At 42.5% G+C, this 19,488-nt stretch overlaps 1 protein-coding gene and 2 pseudogenes across 2 annotated transcripts; 1 reads left to right on the top strand and 2 right to left on the bottom strand.

Moving 5' to 3' along the window:
- Positions 1 to 21: 21 nt before the first annotated feature.
- LOC105532538 lies at positions 22 to 2,044 on the bottom strand (annotated as a pseudogene).
- Positions 2,045 to 3,694: 1,650 nt separating this feature from the next.
- Positions 3,695 to 14,233, bottom strand: LOC105532537 (importin subunit alpha-1-like). Its single transcript, XM_011970707.1, is given in 11 exon segments — positions 3,695 to 4,040; positions 5,862 to 6,011; positions 7,724 to 7,758; positions 7,761 to 7,905; positions 8,155 to 8,388; positions 8,761 to 9,024; positions 9,124 to 9,218; positions 9,473 to 9,741; positions 10,875 to 10,963; positions 13,842 to 13,979; positions 14,129 to 14,233. Coding segments are annotated over 11 exon segments (1,587 nt in total). The 5' UTR covers positions 14,204 to 14,233; the 3' UTR covers positions 3,695 to 3,947.
- On the top strand, positions 3,962 to 5,667 carry LOC105532536 (annotated as a pseudogene). Its single transcript, XR_001005000.1, has 2 exons — positions 3,962 to 4,220; positions 4,251 to 5,667. The product of XR_001005000.1 is annotated as a U5 small nuclear ribonucleoprotein 200 kDa helicase pseudogene (transcript).
- Positions 14,234 to 19,488: the final 5,255 nt, after the last annotated feature.

Here is a 19,488-nt window from a genome sequence, read left to right as displayed (position 1 = left end):
CCCAGCCTATCAAAGTTTTTTTTTTTTTTTTTTTTCCTTTTTTTTTGGTTTAATTTACTGAAGACCACCTCCCTACAATTTCCAGAGAGAAAATACAAAACAAGAAACAGACTTGATTTCAAATACATAACCAGGTGCTGGAGTTTAAAGCATTGCTGATAACGTTGTTACAGAAGAATGACAGCTTACTCCAGGGCACTTCACTATCCTGAGGAGTAAACATGATTTCTCCTGTCCTCCCACTGGGATGTCCTCAACTGAAGTCACTGCTCCTGCTCGTTGACATATTTTCCATGTAGAAGATACGGAGCCTGGAAATCATGCTGACAGTTGGAGTAAGCCATTCCTAATCCCGTGCCAGAACTGAAGGCTAATGGCCACATTCTTCTTTTAAAGAAGGTAAGTGAGAAAACAATTCCTAATCCAAAATCAGTACCTATCTTCACCACCGCATCTGCCAGGCACCAGTCTCACTTCCTGCCAACCACCCATGCCTCCAGCTTTCCTCTCCGCCGGCCCCGCGCTCTGTAACCCTATCAAAGTCTTAAATGACGTTTCAAACTGCTAGATGGCCGGGCACGGTGGCTCACACCTGTAATCCCAGCACTTTGGGAGGCCAAGCCGGGTGGATCACTTAAGGTCAGGAGTTTGAGACCAGCCTGGCCAACATGGCAAAACCCCATCTCTAATAAAAATACAAAAGTTAGCCTGGTGTGGTGGCAGGAACTTGTAATCCTGGCTACTTGGGAGGCTGAGGCAGGAGAATCGCTTAACCTGGGAGATGGAGGTTGCTGTGAGCCAAGATCGCGCCACTGCACTCCAGCCTGGGCGACAAGAGTGAAATTCTGTCTTGAAAAAAAAAAAAAAAGAAAGAAAGAAAGAAACCCCATCTCTACTAAAAATACAAAAATTGGCGGGCACGGTGGCTCACGCCTCTAATCCCAGCACTTTGGGAGGCTGAGGCCAGCGGATCACGAGATCAGGAGATCAAGACCATCCTGGCTAACATGGTGAAACCCTATCTCTAATAAAAATACAAAATATTAGCTGGGCGTGGTGGCAGGTGCCTGTAGTCCCAGCTACTCGGGAGGCTGAGGCAGGAGAATGGCGTGAACCCGGGAGGTGGAGATTACAGTGAGCCAAGATCGCGCCACTGCACTCCAGCGTGGGAGACAGAGCGAGACTCCATCTCAAAAGAAAAAAAAAATTACTCAAGTGTGGTGGCGGGAGCCTGTAGTCCCAGCTACTTGGGAGACGGAGGCAGGAGAATCGCTTGAGCCCGGGAGGCTGAGGTTGTGGTGAGCCAAGATCACGCCCCTGAACTCCATCCAGCCTGGGCAACAAGAGCGAGACTCCGTCTCAAAAAAAAAAGAAAAAATAAAAAATAAAGAGATTTCAAACCGCTAGGAAACTAAAAATGTTGGTACTTTAATAAATCACTGGCAATTTAGACATTAACACTACAAGAGGGAGAAGTTGGTGGCTACATAATGTTTTTATCGTGACTTTTACAAATCAAGCTGGTTATAAAGTCATTCTGTCATTCTCAAAGATATTAAGTTACCCACATATAAATTAAATACAAATCTCCCAATGCCTCTATGGATCTAACGACTCCAAGGAAACTAGCATGTTAAGCATTTTATCTAAAATATGAAAAAAAACTTTTTTGGAAACCAGCTATCTCCTGCTCATTACCTCACTATTGAGTCATGCCTCCTTTAACAAATCCAGACCTTACACTTTCTATCCTGTCTTTTACACCAGTCCCTCTGAAGCCATTAAAACTCTCCCATGTTAAAGCAAAAATCTAGGATGTCCAGGTTTACTTCCCCATCACCTTTTCTCAAGCTGAAGACTTTTGGATTCAGTATCCAAGAAGGGACTCGGGGAGAGGAAGAGAGGAGCAAGTAAGTAGGAAAGGAAGGGCCGTCTGTACTGTTAATGTCTCTTCCCCCTTCCCTTTATGGCAGCCTTTGTACAGGAAAAGCTGAGAAAGTAATCCACGGTTCCAAACAAAATGCTCTATGCTTACGAGGACCATGTGTAACACAGGGGTTTAGTGCTCCATTTTATTTTTTGCTGTTTTTTTGTGTGTTTTTGTTTTGTTTTTGAGACAGGGTCTCATTCTGTCTCCCAGGTTGGAGTGAAATGGCGCGATCTCAGCTCACTGCAACCTCCGCCACTCAGGTTCAAGCGATTCTTCTGCCTCGGCCTCCCAAGTAGATTACAGGCACCCACCACCGCATCCCTAATTTTTGTTTTGTGTGTTTTTTTTTTTTAAAGTAGAGACAGGGTTTCACCATCTTGGCCAGGCTGGTCTCAAACTCCTGACCTCTAGTGATCTGCCTGCCTCAACCTCCCAAAGTGCATCATAGTCGTGAGCCACTGCACCCGGCCTAGTGTCCCATTTTAGCAACTTGGCTGTAGGGGATGCTTCAAATAAGTATTAGCCAGTGCTCTATACCTAAACAAGGTAAGGATTAAACATCATTCCATGGAAGGATTTTAAAACACAACTGTTACCTGCAAAAGGCAAAATATATTTATATGCATGTTGATGAACTAGGGGAAGAAAATCCTTGTGTTTGTAGCCAAGAAGGTAAATGGAGACTTGTTGCAGTATATTACTACTGACTTGAAAAGATGTCTTGGCTGAGCATAGTGGCTCACGCCTGTAATGCCAGCACTTTGGGAGGCCAAGGCAGTGGATCATGAGGCCAAGAGATTGAGACCATCCTGGCCAACATGGTGAAGCCCCGTCTCTACTAAAAATACAAAAATAAGCTGGGTGTGGTGGCACGCACCTATAATCCCAGCTATTCGGGAGGCTGAGGCAGAAGAATTGCTTGAACCCAGGAGGTGGAGGTTGCAGTGAGCATTTCACTTTTCCTAAGACTTATGTGGTACTACTGTAGGTAACACTTTGTGGTTTCCACTCAGAATCCATTGCCTTGTTCCAGTGACAGCACATTCCTTAAGAGTGGTGGCTATCAGCTGGATGTGGTGGCTCACACCTATAATTCCAGCACTTTGGCAGGCCGAGGTGGGTGATCATGAGGTCAGGAGTTCAAGAGCAGCCTGGCCAAGACAGTGAAACCCCTTCTCTACTAAAAACACAAAAATGAGCTGGGCATGGTGGTGGGTGCTCGTAATCCCAGCTACTCAGGAGGCTGAGGAAGAGAATCGCTTAAACCTGGGAGGCAAAGGTTGCAATGAGCCAAGATCGTGCCACTGCACTCCAGCCTGGGCAACAGAGCGAGACTCCATCTCAAAAAGAATAGTGTCTATCAACCTACACTGTACAGGAGCCCTTGGGAATTGCATTTTTAAAAAAGACCCAAGGTGGACCCTCACGCCCCTCATCAACTAAACAGAACTGGGTACTTTCCCAGGTGAGGCCCATGTGCAGCCATGATTGACCTTGGAATCCCATTCACCCTTGAAGTTTGGGAGGAATGAATTCCGCTTGTAGCTCCAGGAGAGATTTATGATTAAATTTAAGGTGTTTAGCCCATCTCCCTGGCCAAGGAGACTTAAGGAGACACTGGCTGAGGGTTTCTGGAAAATGTTATTCATTCTTCTGTAAAAACTGCAGCCAGGACTACTCTGGTTCATCACACCAGTTCGGATGGGTTACCTTTCACCAGCGACATTAAAGGCTCCAAATTAGAAAGCCACACACAGGCATGGTGAAGTAAAGAAAAGGGTGGACTTTAATGTTTATTTACAGGATGCTGCAAGATATGAAATTCCACATAGGAATAAGAAACCTAGTCAGAGGACAAGCTTCATACAGTATGTACAGTTGGAACTGTTCAAGTATAGTTTCAGTGTAAAAAGTGCTACAATAACAAACCACAATTTAAAAAGAGTTCTTAGTAGAGAAACAATAAGACAAAATACCAAACGCGGTACACAACAAATGTATGCCTCAGCTACGTGATCTAAAAGGTAAAGGTCCCAGGAGCCCCATCCTGAACTTGGAAGGTGTAGCCTTCAGAGGTAGTTTCCAGCACAACGTTTTGATCTTCCTCTTCCTGGAAATATACTAAAAAATAAATATAAAAAGAATATAATTATTCTAAGCAGCAGCCTATCTAGAAGTCTGTATTCAATCTCTAGGTCTTGATCTGCATATTATACCTTTAATCCTGTATGATATTCTAGTATTTGACATAGGGGAGGGAGGGTCTCTGAAACTTTGCCAATTCATGAGTGCCTGGGGAGTTGCGGGGACCAGGGATGAGGAATGCTACTACAGTAACAGAAACAGGTCGAGATTTTTTTCTTCCCCAACTGTCACTTTTCAATAGGAAAAGACTGTATTAGGCCCAGAGCATGGCGGTGGGTTTGGCCTCCTTCTCTATCACCTTCTACAATGACACCCACTAACTTACCCTCCAGATAGTCTAAGATGCTCAAGGCTGTCCATTTGAAACTAATCTGGTGACTTTTAAAATCTCACCTCAATGCCAAGACCAAGGTTCGAGGGCTTATTGAGATCATCTCCAATGCAGCAGGGTACGAGAACATTCCCATCCGGCACCATGAAGACAACTTCCTGAGGCAGTTGGCTCAGAAGGTCCCCCACAAGCTGAATAACCCTAAGTTCAATGATCCACACATCAAGGCCAACCTGCTCCTGCAGGCTCGCCTGTCCCGCATGCAGCTGAGTGCTGAGTTGCAGTCACATACGGAGGAAATCCTTAGTAAGGCAATCCGGCTTATCCAGGCCTGCGTGGATGTCCTCTCCCGCAATGGGTGGCTCAGCTCTGCTGCGGCAGCTATGCAACTGGCCCAGAGGGTCACTCAAGCCTTGTGGTCCCAGGACTCATACCTGAAGCAGCTGCCACACTTCACCTCTGAGCATATCAAACGTTGCACAGACAAGGGAGTGGAGAGTGTTTTCGACATCCTGGAGATGGAGGATGAAGAATGGAACGCATTGCTTCAGCTGACTGACAACCAGATTACAGATGTGGCTCGCTTTTGTAACCGCTACCCTAATATCGAACTATCTTATGAGGTGGTAGATAAGGACAGCATCCGCAGTGGCAGGCCAGTGGTGGTGCTGGTGCAGGTGCAGCGAGAGGAGGAAGTCACAGGCCCTGTCGTTGTGCCTCTCTTCCCGCAGAAACATGAAGAGGGCTGGTGGGTGGTGACTGGAGATGCCACGTCCAGTAGCCTCATCTCCATCAAGAGGCTGACGCTGAGGCAGAAGGCCAAGGTGAAGTTGGACTTTGTGGCCCCAGCCACTGGTGCCCACAACGACACTCCATATTTCATGAGTGACACTTACATGGGATGTGACCAGGAGTACAAATTCAGTGTGGATGTGACAGAAGCCGAGACGGACAGTGATTCAGACTGAGTCCTGAGGCATTTACTCTTGGGTAAAGGAGAGTTGAGCCTGAATTAGGAATGTGTACATTGTACGGATCCTGGTGGTTATGGGGACCAGGTCTGTGGGCCCGATGTCTGGCCAGCCAGGGCTAGTGCTGTCCCCGCCCACCTCCACTTCCTTTTCCCTTGTTCACACTCTGGATCCCGTGACAGCAGGGGTCATGGGTCAAGCATAAATCATATATAGCATTTTCAGGCATGTTACTGGTAGTTCCTTTTGAGTCTGACATTCTAATAAAATAATTTGTAGAAACCAAAAAAGAAAAAATAAAAAGATTTTATTACTATCAAGCCAAACATCAGAGGGGCAAATAAATACATGACATCCTATGTACACTGATAATTTTACTATATTTAACAAAGATATGAGGCTCATTTTTAAAATTATGAGGGAAAAAAAGGGCTTGACTTTAGATGTTTCCAAGTTATTATTAATATTACCATCCATGACTCACCTCTACAGAGAAATACTTCTCAATTAAGCTTAACGAAGCCTTATACACAGACTCATTTTCATGGTTTTGCAGAGCTTCAATTTTGTCTAAGCCGCCACATTCTTCAATCATTATACTAAGTTTCTCAGTTTCACCTAGTTTCTCAGCAGCCTAAAAAAAAAAATTCCAAGTTTACTGGTGTATACTCTGAATGTTTTATTTTAATGAACAAAACAACATCGATAATTTGAATATAGATACATGTCAGGCAGAAATAATCACCTAACAGTTCCTTCAACAAACCTATCACTATCACAGTCCATTTTATATTTTGTTGAAATTCAATGTGATTGGATCTATACCTGCTTTCAGCACTACTTCAACTGGAGCCAAAGATCTTAAAATCAATAGCTCTCAACCTTTTCTATGTATCAAAATCACGTGGGCAACTTTTAAAACACACTACATTCCAGTTCAACTGGTCTGCTATGGGAACAGGGGCTTATTGTTCTGTAAAACATCCTTTATCATCACAAGGTGCAGTCAAGGTGTCAAAGGCAAAGATGGCCTATGGAGTGCTAAACTAAATGTCTGACCAGAATGTGTGTTGGTATTAAGGATTTATTGGGCATATAGAATGGTATGTAGGTTAGTTTTTCTTTAAATTTTCAACTTTTAAGAGACACATAAATATCTATAGATGAAATAGCAGATTTACTTGAAAATAACTCAGGGGATTAGATGAGGGGGAAGAGGAAATACTGGCCACATATTGACAAATTATTTATACACAGTGACAAATACGCCAGCATCCATTATTGTAGGCTCAACTTTTTTTTTTTTTAGACAAGAGTTTCACTCTTGTTGCCCAGGTTGGAGTGCAATGGCACAATCTTGGCTCACTGCAACTTCCGCCTCCCAGGTTCAAGCGATTCTCCTGCCTCAGCTCCTGAACAGCTGGAATTACAGGCGCCCGCCACCACATCTGGCTCAGTGTTTGTATTTTTAGTAGAGACGGGGTCTCACTATGTTGGCCAGGCTGGTCCTGAACTCCTGACCTCATGATCCACCTGCCTCGGCCTCCCAAAGTGCCGAGATTACAGGCATGAGCCAGCACGCCCAGCCTATAGGCTCAACTTCTATATGTAAAAATCTCTAGAATCCAAAGTTGATGAGAAGGGCTTACCTACCACCAATCACTATGACAAAGTGCCATATGCTGGTATGCTTGGATCAATTAGGGGTGGAACCAGAAGAAAAATATAATTAAGTCATTCAGAATTTTTTTTTTTTTGAGACAGTTTCACTCTTTCGCCCAGACTGGGGTGAAGTGACGCAATCTTGGCTCACTGCAACCTCCGCCCCCCGCCCAGGGTTTAAGCAATTCTCCTGCCTCAGCCTCCTGAGTAGCTGGAATTATAGGCACCCGCCACCACGCCTGGCTAATTTTTGTATCTTTAGTAGAGACAGGGTTTCGCCATGTTGGCCAGGCTGGTCTCGAACTCCTGACCTCAGGTGATCCACCCTCCTCGGCCTCCCAAAGTGCTGGGATTACAGGCATGAGCCACTGCGCCAAGTCATTCAAATTTAATTTCACCAAAATTCAGTAGAAAATTGGGACATTAAATCAACCAAGTGAACAGGTGTGATGAGTTCACATAAGCACCCGACTTCGATTCAGGTCCCATCATCCACTTGTCATCTCTTTTATATCTTTGATAATGCCTGCCACATTTTTAATCAAAGGTGTGGCCCACCTAAACAGGCTTTCTGAATCTTTGGCTTACTAGTGAGTAAACTTACAACAGCTGCCCTCCCCCAGGTCTAAATAGCAAACTATTATCAAGTTCAAATTCAAACAAAGCCACCTTGATAGGACTTACCTGAAAGATATTTGAAATGGCATCCAGGATAACAGAATAATCTTGGTATCTTTTGCAGTTAAGAGGTTCATCAACGGTTCTATTATGCCACAGTGAATGAGGTACACAATCTGCTCAACTGTTCCACCACTAGTATAGTTGGTCATGGCCCATACAGCCTCCTTTTGTGTCTTAAAATCTGCCTATTCAACATAAGGAAATGGTTTGATTTCAGAAAGTTGCACAAATAAGATTCCAAGAGTACTTTTTCACAAAAACAATGACTGAAAGGACCAAGGTTCTATCCAACCTTAAGTGAAAGGGGTTCCTGGGTATTTTTCAGCAAAGGACTCCAAGTAGAACCCAAGATTCTTGCACGTGAAGAAGCTTATCAAGCACAGTTTTCTATAAATACTAAAAAATGACTTGATTAAATCCTAAGACTTCATTACCTTAGAGAGAACACTGACAAGGAATGGGACTAATCCATGATTCACAACTTGCTGTATCTGATCCTGATGGCCAGCTGTGATGTTTGACATTGTCCATGTAGCTTCCTTCTGAATGTTAGTTTTGGGGTTGGTGAGCAGGCTGGGAAAGACAGCAAGTGCTCCTGCATCAGTCACAACCTGAGTCTGTTCATCTGTACCAGTGACAATATTCCCTATGGCTCTTAAGGTAGGAGTCTGAAAAGGAAAAATTGTTGATGCTGGTTACCTTATTTTTTTCTCAGCACTTCAGAAATTCTGTACCCAGGCTGGAGTGCAATGGCATAATCTCGGCTTACTGCAGCCTCCGCCTCCCGGGTTCAAACAATTCTCCTGCCTTGGGATTAAAGTGCATGCCACCACGTCCAGTTAATTTCTTTGCATTTTTAGTAGAGATGGGGTTTCACCATGTTGGCCAGGCTGGTCTCGAACTCCTGACCTCAGCTGATCCACCCGCCTCGGTCTCCCAAAGTGCTGGGATTATACGGGATTATACAGGCGTGAGCCACCACGCCCAGCCTTGACCATGCTTCTTATACTTACGTCCTAATCTACAAGTAAATAACTTACCACAATTGGCAATTCAGAAGCTCCTAGAAGCTTCACAAGTTGGGGCACAACTCCTGTTTTCATGACCATGTCAATTCGTTCATTCGGACCATCAGTAAGGTAGGAAATAGCCCAGCAGGTATCTGCTAATACTTCTGGATCATCATGATGCAGGAGCCGAACTAAGGTAGGAAGAATCTGCTCAACAGCATCTATCGGGGGTGCAGGATTCTTGTTGCGGCAAAGATTTGAAAGTGTCCAGGTAAGATTACGTAAGGAGCCACGCTAGGGGAAAAAAATAGGCAATGAGAGGTTCTGTCTTTTGAGAAGATGGGGGAAATTAGAATGAAGAAGTGAGTAATTTTATTCATGTTAGTAACTTACTGCTAAAGATGACATATCAGGAACCGCAAGCAGAGCCAACAGTGGGTCAACTGCACCATACTTAATAACCAAGTCTCGGAACACTGAGCCGTCACCTGAAAAAAAAGCAAGATTAATTTTATTATCTTGTCCAACACCATCAACGTTCAGTGACTGATGCACCAGCAAAAACTCCCAAACGTACTTAGATGGCCCTCTGCTGCCTTTGTAAAGACGACACTTTCATTCCTAATAACGACTTGAAAGCAAGCTCAAAACTTGACAAAGTCATTATTGCTTATAATAAGGCCTTTCTTCCAACTCATTATGCTTAGATACATTCAGTCAAAAGAACTTCAAGTCCAAGTACCTGCAATGTTTCCTAGAGCCCAGACGGCTTGTTCACTGATGTGAGCATGGGGAGATGCCAACAGAGAGATGAATGCTGGGATGGCACCTCCATCTACCACAGCCTTGGTCTGTTCTGATGTCCCAGAAGCAATGTTAGTGAGTGCCCAAGCAGACTCAAACTGAATGGGACTACAATCAGTTCTGCCCAAGAAGGACACAAATTTTGGAATCAAACCAGCCCGGATTATGTTGTCTATGGAGGGTTGTTTTCCTCTAGAAAGTAGTTTCCTAAAGGGGAACAAAAAGAAAAAAGTTGAAAGTGATTAACAAAAGGAGTTTGTCTAAAAACCAACTTAAAATGCAATTCAAGAGTTTAGAACTTCAGACAACCTTTTAAGTAAATTACTAAATGCTGAGACATTCTGGAACCTGAGAGAAGCTGAACAGATTACTCGTACGGTACTATGTATGCGGTATAATTAACTATCATTTTTCCAAAAATTGTTGATTACCCTCCTCTGCAGCCCTGCAGAAATCTTCTACAGATCTTGTCACTTTTTAAAAAGCTTTTGACAATCTGACAGGGTTATACTCTCATTAGTAATTGAATTTGTTCTCCCTGATAGTTGTGGTTAAGCACTTTTTGTTTTTTTGAGACAGGATCTCACTCCACCCAGGCTAGAGTGCAGTGCCACGATCACAGCTCACTGCAGCCTCGACCTCCTGGGCTCAAGTGATCCTCCCACCTCAGCCTCCTTAGTAGCTGGGCTACAAGTGTGTACCACCACACCTGGGTAATTTTTTTTTATTTTTCATAGAGACGGGGTCTCACCAGGTTGCCCAGGCTGGTCTCAAACTCCTGGGCTCAAGTAACCCACCTTTTGGCCCCCAAAGTGCTGGGATTATAGGCATGAGTCATCACGCCCAGCCTAGAACTTTTTAATCATTTACCATTGAAATTTGTTCTGTCAAGCTATAGAAATTATTAATCCTTTCTATTACATCATAACTGTGTATGATGGGAGGCAAAGGTCAAATTATACTTATCTCCTAAATGGATCTATCATTCTAAATGGATGTCTCAATCCCACTTACTATTTATTTCTTCCTTTCCCTGCCAGTGACTTGAAACATTACTTTGATAAAAACTTTATGGGCGGGTGCAATGGCACACACCTGTGATCCCAGCACTTTAGGAGGCTGAGGTGAGAGGATTGCTTGAACCCAGGTATTTGGGACCAGCCTGGGCAAAATAGCAAGGCTCCCCTCTCAAAAAAATTAATAAATAAGAAACTATTTGGCTTATGGCTGGCTAACCTAATCTTTCCTTACACTATCTGTCTGCCTATTCCTGCCTACTCCCCAAAAAATCTAAAAACACTAATTTATTAGGTTACCCATGCTATCGCAGACAGACTTACCTGGCAGCTTGAGTAGCTTGGAGTTGATTTTCCACATTGTTGCTATTTACACCTTTGACAATGTCATCAACAGAGCAATTTACAGTGCCCTAGAAGAAAAATGAAATTTTGCACCTTATCATTAAGACTAAATACAAACAATAAAATCCACACTTACCACTGTGAAGGCAAGTGTAAACATTGTTCGGCTTATAGCCAGCTACTAAAAATTTAGCCCTACATTTAATTTTGCCTGTTAAATATTCATTATTTTATATGTAGAACAGTTTCCAAACTCGGTGTCAGGACTCACTGGAGTCTCAAGTTATGGAATATCTAAGTGTTTTGTTGCTAAAAAAAGGCAGCTTTGAACAATTAAAAAAATGAACTAGAAGGCCAGGCACAGTGGCTCACACCTATAATCCTAGCACTTTGGGAGGCTCAGGAGGGAGAATGGGTCGAGCTCAGGAGTTCGAGACTAGCCTGAGCAACATAATGAGACCTCCCCACCCTACAAAAAATTTTTTTAAAAAATTATCCAGGCACGGTAGTGTGCGCCTGTCACCATGCAAGACCTTGTCTCAAAAAAAAAAAAAAAAAAAAAAATCAGAGCAGACTGAAGATTATTCCTACATTAATCTCAATCACTTGCATTCAGATATACTTTGAGAGAGAAAGACACGAAGTTATAAGCAACATTCTGAGGATTTTCGTATCTAATTTTATAATCTATGTATGCCCACGGTTGAGTGTTGTTGCAAATATAAATGTGTTATGTGCGGCCAGGCTCAGTGGCTCACGCCTGTAATCCCAGCACTTTGGGAGGCCAAGGTGGTAGATCACCTGAGGTCAGGCGTTCAAGACCAGACTGGGAAACATGGTGAATCCCCATCTCTACTACAAATGCAAAAATTAGCCAGGCGTGGTGGCGGGCCCCTGTAATCCCAGCTTCTCGGGAGAAGGTGGCAGGAGAATCGCTTGAATCCAGGAGGCGGAGGCTGCAGTGAGCTGAGATCACGTCACTGCACTCCAGCCTGGGCAGCAGAGCAAGACCCATCCCCTGCACCCTATAAAAAAAAATGTTTTATGTTGTGAATCACAGTAGAAAGGAGGTTTGAGAACCAGTGCTACCCATCATTTAAAAAGACAGTACCCCTGTCTCTCCAGGAGCCTGACGCCTCACAGAGGAAATGTGACAAGCAGACAAACAGCGTAAAACAAGTGGTAAACAGATGGGCTACACAGCATTTTCTCCCCATTTTGGGTGCAGAACCAGGTGCTAGAGAATCCTGAGAAAGAAGTGTCTTTCCTGCTAGGCTAAGGAGTGCTATAAGGAGAAGATGAGCTTTGAGCATTACTCACCTCTATTAGTGTTAGTATCCTGGAAATAGAACATAGGTAGTATTCAATTAAAAAAAAAAAAAAAGATAAATGTGGAGTGCTAAAGGGTTAAAGGAAGCATAATGTGGCTGTGCACAGTGGTTCATACCTGTAATCCCAGCATTTTGGGAGGCCGAGGTGGGCAGATCACCTGAGGTCAGGAGCTTGACACCAGCCTGGCCAACATGGCGAAACCCCGTCTCTACTGAAAAAAAAAGAAAATTAGTTGGGCATGGTGGTGCGTGCCTATAATCCCAGCTAATCGGGAGGTTGAGACACGAGTATTACTTGAATCCAGGAGGCAGAGGTTACAGTGAGCCAAGATGGCACCATTGCGCTCCAGCCTCAATGACAGAGTGAGGCTTTGTCTCAAAAAAAAGAAAAAAAAAAAAAAAAGGAAGCATATTGAGCATATTGTGAGAAAAAGAAGTAGGAAAGTGCCCAGTTATCTTTGAAAGATGAAAGATAAATTTGAAAATCTAAGATAGGTCTACTTTGTGGAAGGCCTTCATGGAGTATGGATGATGATGATGATGATGATATTATTATTATTATTATTATTATTTAGACAGAGTTTTGTGCTTGTTGCCCAGGCTGGAGTGCAGTGGTGTAATCTTGGCTCACTGCAACCTCCGCCTCCCAGGTTCAAGCGATTCTCCTGCCTCAGCTTCCCAAGTAGCTGGGATTACAGGCGCCCACCACCAAGCCCAGCTAATTTTTTTGTATCTTTAGTAGAGACAGGGTTTCACCACGTTGGCCAGGCTGGTCTCGAACTCCGGACCTCAGATGATCCACCCACCTTGGCCTCCCAAAATGCTGGGATTACAGGTGTGAGCCACCGTGCCTGGCCAGAGTATGGATTTTTATTTTTAGAGACAGGGCACAGAAAGAAGGAAATGATAAATTAGGAGGCTACTGTAAATATTTCAGGAGGAAAGTCCTGAACAAAGCTGGTGACAAAAAAAAAAAAAAAAAATAGAGACTAACAAAAATAGCAGAAATAAACCAGAAATGGGCTGGACGTGGTGGCTCACACCTGTAATTTCAGCACTTCAGGAGGCCCAGGTGGGCGGATAACAAGGTCAGGAGTTCGAGACCAGCCTGGCCAACATGGTGAAACCCTGTCTCTACTAAAAATACAAAAATTAGCCAAGTGTGGTGGTGCATGCCTATAATCCCAGCTACTTGGGAGGCTGAGGCAGGAGAGTTGCTTGAAACTAGGAGGTGGAGGCTACAGTGAACCGAGATTGTGCCACTGCACTCCAGCCTGAGCAACAGAGCAAGACTCTATGTAGGAAAAAGAAAAAAGAAATAAACCAGAAACTGGTTGGCTCTGGACACACTGGTCAGGTCAAGATACCCAGCTAGCAGCTAGAAATGCAGGGAAGTCTGAAGGAAGGTCAGAGCTAAAGGAAGATCCTAAATCAGCTTCAGTGGATTATGGAAGGCAGGAAAGAAGACAATTACTAATTGCAAACAGAGAAAAAGATCTTCACAGATAGTTAAAACCGTAAGACTAGAAATGTTAAGTTTACTTGAATTTCTAAGAAAAGTTCCTACTGATTTCCTGGATTTCATGTAACTCATACACTAAAATACATGTTTTACCTGGTTGTTGCGGTTTTCCTGCAGCGGAGAAGTAGCATCATCAGGAAATGAGCTTACGTTTCTCCTCTTCAGCATCTGGTCATCCTTCTTAGCTTTCCTTAGCTCCACATTGACCTCTATTCTGCGATGCCTCATTTCCTTAAGAAAAGATAACATAGTGTTTCACCTATCACATCAGTTTTTGTTGCTAAGTGAGGGTATTTTTAAAAAGATCCCTAAGTTTTCACCCCTTTCCAAATGTCCTCCCATTTAAACACCACCACGGGAAAGCAACAGAAGGTACTCACTGTACTGTCTTTTCCCTTGTTCTTGAATCTGTGAAGACGGGCAGCTGGTGTATTAGCATTCTCGTTGGTGGACATGGTTATGAGACAAAGGGAGAAAGCTAAAAAATGGGCGAGGAGAAAAATATTTCCTTTATCGTTTTCCTTTGTCAATAATAGTACCAAATAAGAATTGAATTATCAAGCATCTACTGAACCCACACCTGTATGCTAGAGGGGGGATCATCATGTTTTCAGCACTATGAAATAGCTTTACCCAAAGGGGAACTGTCCCCCTTCCCTCTGAAGCGCTGAGACTTCCTGGAGAGGGCTGTGCATCAGAAATAGAATGCAAGCTATATAAATTGAAACTTCCTAGTAGTCATTTTTTGTTTTGTTTTGTTTTGAGACAGAGTCTCACTCTATCTCCCAGGCTGGAGTGCAGTGGCATGATCTCGGCTCACTGCAACCTCTGCCTCCCAGGTTCAAGTGATTCTCCTGCCTCACCCTCCCAAGTAGCTGGGGCTATAGGCGTGTGCCACCATATCCGGCTAAGTTTTGTATTTTTAGTAGAGATGGGAGTTCGCCATGTTGGCCAGGTGGGTCTCAAACTCCTGACCTCAGGTGATCCACCCACCTCGGCCTCCCAAAGTGCTGGGATTATAGGCATGAGCCACCACGCCTAGCCAAAAAAAATTCAAAATTAAAAAAAAAATAAATCATAATGAACTTAGACAAAAATACCTTCTTGGCATCTAATGAGATGATCAAAAGGTTTCCTTTCTTTGACTTTTTGCTTTTTGAGACAGTGTCTTGCTCTGTTGCCCAGACTGGAGTGCAGTGGTGCGATCTCAGCTCATTGCAACCTCTGCCTCCCAGGTTCAAGCGATTCTCCTGTCTTAGCTGGGACTACAGGCATGCACCACTGTGCCCCACTAATTTTTGTATTTTTAGTAGAGATGGGGTTTCACCATGTTGGCCAAGCTGGTCTTAAACTCCCGGGCTCAAGTGATCCACTCACTTTGGCCTCCCAAAGTGCTGGGATTACAGGCATGAGCCACCAGCTCCAGCCTTTCTTTGACTTCTTAAAATAGTAGGGTATTAGTAATCTCCTGGAGATTGGTGTCTAAGGTGAAGCCAATTTAGCATGGTTTCTTATTCTTTAAATTTACTCCTGAATATATCTGCATACCAATGTTTTGAGATTTCTTATAGACATGCCTATTTGCTATTAATTATTATAATAAATCTTAATAAAGGAGACAGGGCCATAATTTTCTATTTGTCTATTTCTATTTATCAAGTTTTCTAACAGCTTCACACTAAGAGAAACAATAATCTGTAAAATTTCCTCCTTTTCCTGTTCTGGTAGAAAAGTTTAGAAAGAACTATCTGGTACCTGAAACTTAAGAAAAACCTTATGAAATCAGCTGGTCCTGCCATCACCTTAATGACAGGTGCAGTGATAAACAACCAGAAATCCTTCTCCTGCCTGAGTGTGGCTTCTGCCCTACTAAGGACTGAGATCACTGTGGCGTCCTTCCCAACCCTTCCCCCACCCAAAGGGAGCTCGGTGGGCCCCTTTCTGTAGCGGTGGGGATGGAAGGTGGGGCACGATCAGGTGGGGACTTCTGTTCCACCATCTTGCTTCACTCCTTCTAGGTGGACCCCTTTCTTTGTGGATGTAGGAAACCTGAATACTATATTAGTGGACCCTGTGAAGGCTTTAAAATTCCAAGTTCTAGTAAAAGAGAATCAGAAACATTGGTTAGTATACCTCTTTTTTTTATTCTTGATATTGGTTATTTGTGCTGTATTATTTTCCCCCCTTGATAATCTTATCAGAGGCTTGTAAAACAACGCGATCTAAGGTATGTTTCTTTTCTATTTCATCACGTTTGCTCATCTTTAATATTTTCTTTCTTTAGGTTGGTTCCTTGAGATGTACCCCTAGCTGATTAATTTGCAGTTTTTCTTTTCTAACATAAGCATTAACGGCTAGCAACTTCTCCTAGGAAGTCTAATTGCATCTCACAAATTTCAATATATGTAGTACTTTCATGAACATCCAGATCAAAATGTTTTCTGGTTTTCATTATGATTTACATTTGAGCACTTATTTATTTAGAAGTATATTTCTTACATTTCAAGCATATAGCCCTTGCATTTCTTTAAAATTTTACAAATGTCTATATCCCTAAACAATACTGTAACATTGTATCATCACACATGCTTTTAAACTCTACACACATGTATGTAGTATATACATTTTTCCTTATGTGTTTTTAGTGATGGAACTGTTTTCTCTTTTAAAAAATTTTTATTTTATTTTAGATTCAAGGAGTCTATGTGCACTGGGGGGAACTGGGTTTCTAGTTACTCATTACCCGTATAGTAAACACTGTACGCAATAGGTAATTTTTCAACCCTTGTGCCTCTCCCACCCTCTCCAAATGTTTTCATTCTATTGTAAACTTATGAGATTCAATCTCCACACTTGTTGCTCTAGTGTGTTTTTCACTGCTACGTAATAGTCCATTATGAAATAACACAATTTAAACGTGCCTGATTATGAGTACTTAGGAATTATTTCCAAATTTCACCATTATGAAATAATATTATAAGGAACACTCTGCTACAATGTCTTCTCATGTACACAGGGTAAAAGTTTCTCTACAGTATTAGGAAGGAGTCAAATTGCATTTTTAACTTTGTTTTTGTCAAACCATTCTCTAAAATGTTATAGCAACCACTGCACTAATTGCTCTGTTATCAGAAATGTATCATGACTATAATCCCAACACTTTGGTAGGCTGAGGCAGGCAGGTCGCTTGAGCCTAGAGGTCAAGAACAGCCTGGGCAACATAATGAGACTCTGTGTCTACAAAAAATACAAAAATCAGCTAGGCATAGTGGAATGCATTTGTGGTCTCAACTATTTGGGAGGCTGAGGTAAGAGGACAACCTTAGCCCAGGGAGGTCAGGGCTGCAGTGAGCTGTGATGGTACCACTGCACTCCAGCCTGGGTGACAGACAAAAAATTAGCCGGACATAGTGGTGGGCACCTATAATCCTAGCTACTTCGGAGGCTGAGGCAGGAGAATCATTTGAACTCAAGAGGTGGAGGTTGCAGTGAGCTGAGATTGTGCCACTGCACACCAGCCCGGGCAACAGTGCAAGACACTGTCTAAAAAAAAAAAAAAAAAAAAAAGAACTAATAATATTCATTCATGTTTTACAAATTATCTAAGAAGAAAATGAGGCCAAAAGTAAAGTCTTTAATATGGCCTCTTAAATACATTAGCTTTCATTATTAATATGCTAGTATTTCAAAAGGGAGTCCAATATTCCTCATTTTCAAGGCTCAGAATTCACTTACCTGGTATGTCCTAAAGATTTTCGCCATATTGGTAGCATCACAACTGGTTTAACGGCACACTCTAAAATGGCTAAAACCAATGCAAATTCTCTGGGTTTGCTACACATCTGAACTGCCTTGATCCAATTTGCCCTATATTTCAGAAGAAATGAAAGAAATTATTTCACTACATTGACCTTAAATTAAAAGCACAGTAGTTGTAACTTTGGCCTCCATCTGATTCCAGGGATAAAGACTCTGACTCCTAATCCTCCAAATAGTGGTGTTGGTTCAGTAAGTTAGAAGCACACTTACACCTCTAACGTCCTGTCTGCTGACCACATTGACTTCATTCAACTCATTGGTAATGACGTTTTCAAGTGCACATCTACAACAATCATTTTATAAACATTTAGTATATCTACAGCAATAAATTAACCTCAGTTTCCTTTACCTATGTGATGCCCAATTGGGATGAAGAAAGGATGAAGGGATGTTGTTTTCTAATTGGGTGATAGACTCAGAGTAGATATAGTAAGAACTTTGGACCCATGGACAGAACCGTTCCATTTGAACTCTCCTGCTGGAGTCAGACAGAATTTATGTGCAAGATGCCTTCTCTTATCATGATCTTCTCTGTGCTGGTGCTTATTCAAAGCAAATGAATTGGTGGAGTATTGATTGTGGTAGACGCGATACTTCCCTTCTTGACCCAATTTAAGATCATTGTTGATATTTCCTTTCGTGACCACTTCCTTCTTGGTGCTCAACCGTGAAATTTCCCCTTGAGAGTTAACTACCAGTACCTGACCAAAAACATAAAAAGACTGCATTATTTATGTCAATCAAAGATGTAAATTTCATCTGATCAACTGTCTTTCAATAACTAAAATTAATCGCTCAAAGTAAGTTAAGATAAATAGAACTTTTGAAGTCTAAAAGCTAAGTTGACGTCTATAAGCTAAGTTAAAAGCTAAAGCTAATTGTTTACAATTAAACAACCAAGATATGCCTGCAGAAAGAAAACTAACACATATTAAGTACCTATTACATGCCAGATACTATTATTCACTGCTTTCATGTATTAATACTTCAAATATACACATGAAACCATACATATAAATTACTCACCTACCATTTTCTCAAGTTTTTCAAGTTTATACTTAAGGGAAAAAGAAGGGGATCGGATGTACTCTCCCTCAAAAACATATTCCTAAAAACACCCTTTCAGATCCTCTTATCATTCCAGCTATAGTGTAAGATCCCATGGATACTTCAAAATAGTATTTTCAAACAGTTGGTCCCAACTCTGTAGTGACTACAAAATAAATAGTGGATCTTATTCAGCTTTTTAAAAAATAAAATGTAATGCAGCTAGGCAGTGGCTCATGCCTGTAATCCCAGCACTTGGGGAGGCCGAGGCAGGCAGATCATGAGGTCAGTAGATTGAGACCACTCTGGCCAACACGGTAAGACCTCATCTCAACTAAAAATACAAAAAAATTAGCTGGGCATGGTGGTGTGTGCCTGTAGTCCCAGCTACTTGGGAGGCTGAGGCAGGAGAATTGCTTGAATGAGGGAGGCGGAGGTTGTAGTGAATCGAGATCGCACCACTGCACTCCAGCCTGGGCAACAGAGCAAGACTCCGTCTCAAAAAAAAAAAAAAAAAAAATGTAATGCAGTAGGCTAACACAGAAAATATCAGAATGCTTCCCACATAATAAGGTAAAACAGTATTTCAGAAAGCTTTCGAATATGTGTACTGGGCTGCTATGAAAAAATGTGTATGTGACTGAGGGTCAGAGTCAAAAAGAAGTATGAAAGGCACTGCTTTTAAGCAATTGCTGTGATGTTAAGAACATCATTTATTCTTGCATATCTACTCTGAAAATAATTCTTGAATATGGGAGACACAGTTGGGGCCATGTCCTGTCACCATGGCTAGCTGAAGGACAGAGATACCGAGTCCTAGCTCTGATCCCATTGTTCATGATCAGAGCTGGGATGCCATGCTGTCCTATCCACA

This window comes from Mandrillus leucophaeus, unplaced genomic scaffold (genome assembly GCF_000951045.1).
Source record: "Mandrillus leucophaeus isolate KB7577 unplaced genomic scaffold, Mleu.le_1.0 Scaffold966, whole genome shotgun sequence".
Classification (NCBI taxonomy): domain Eukaryota; kingdom Metazoa; phylum Chordata; class Mammalia; order Primates; family Cercopithecidae; genus Mandrillus; species Mandrillus leucophaeus.
Note: the sequence above shows the minus strand (reverse complement) of the source record. Positions and strands in the feature narration are given on the sequence as shown.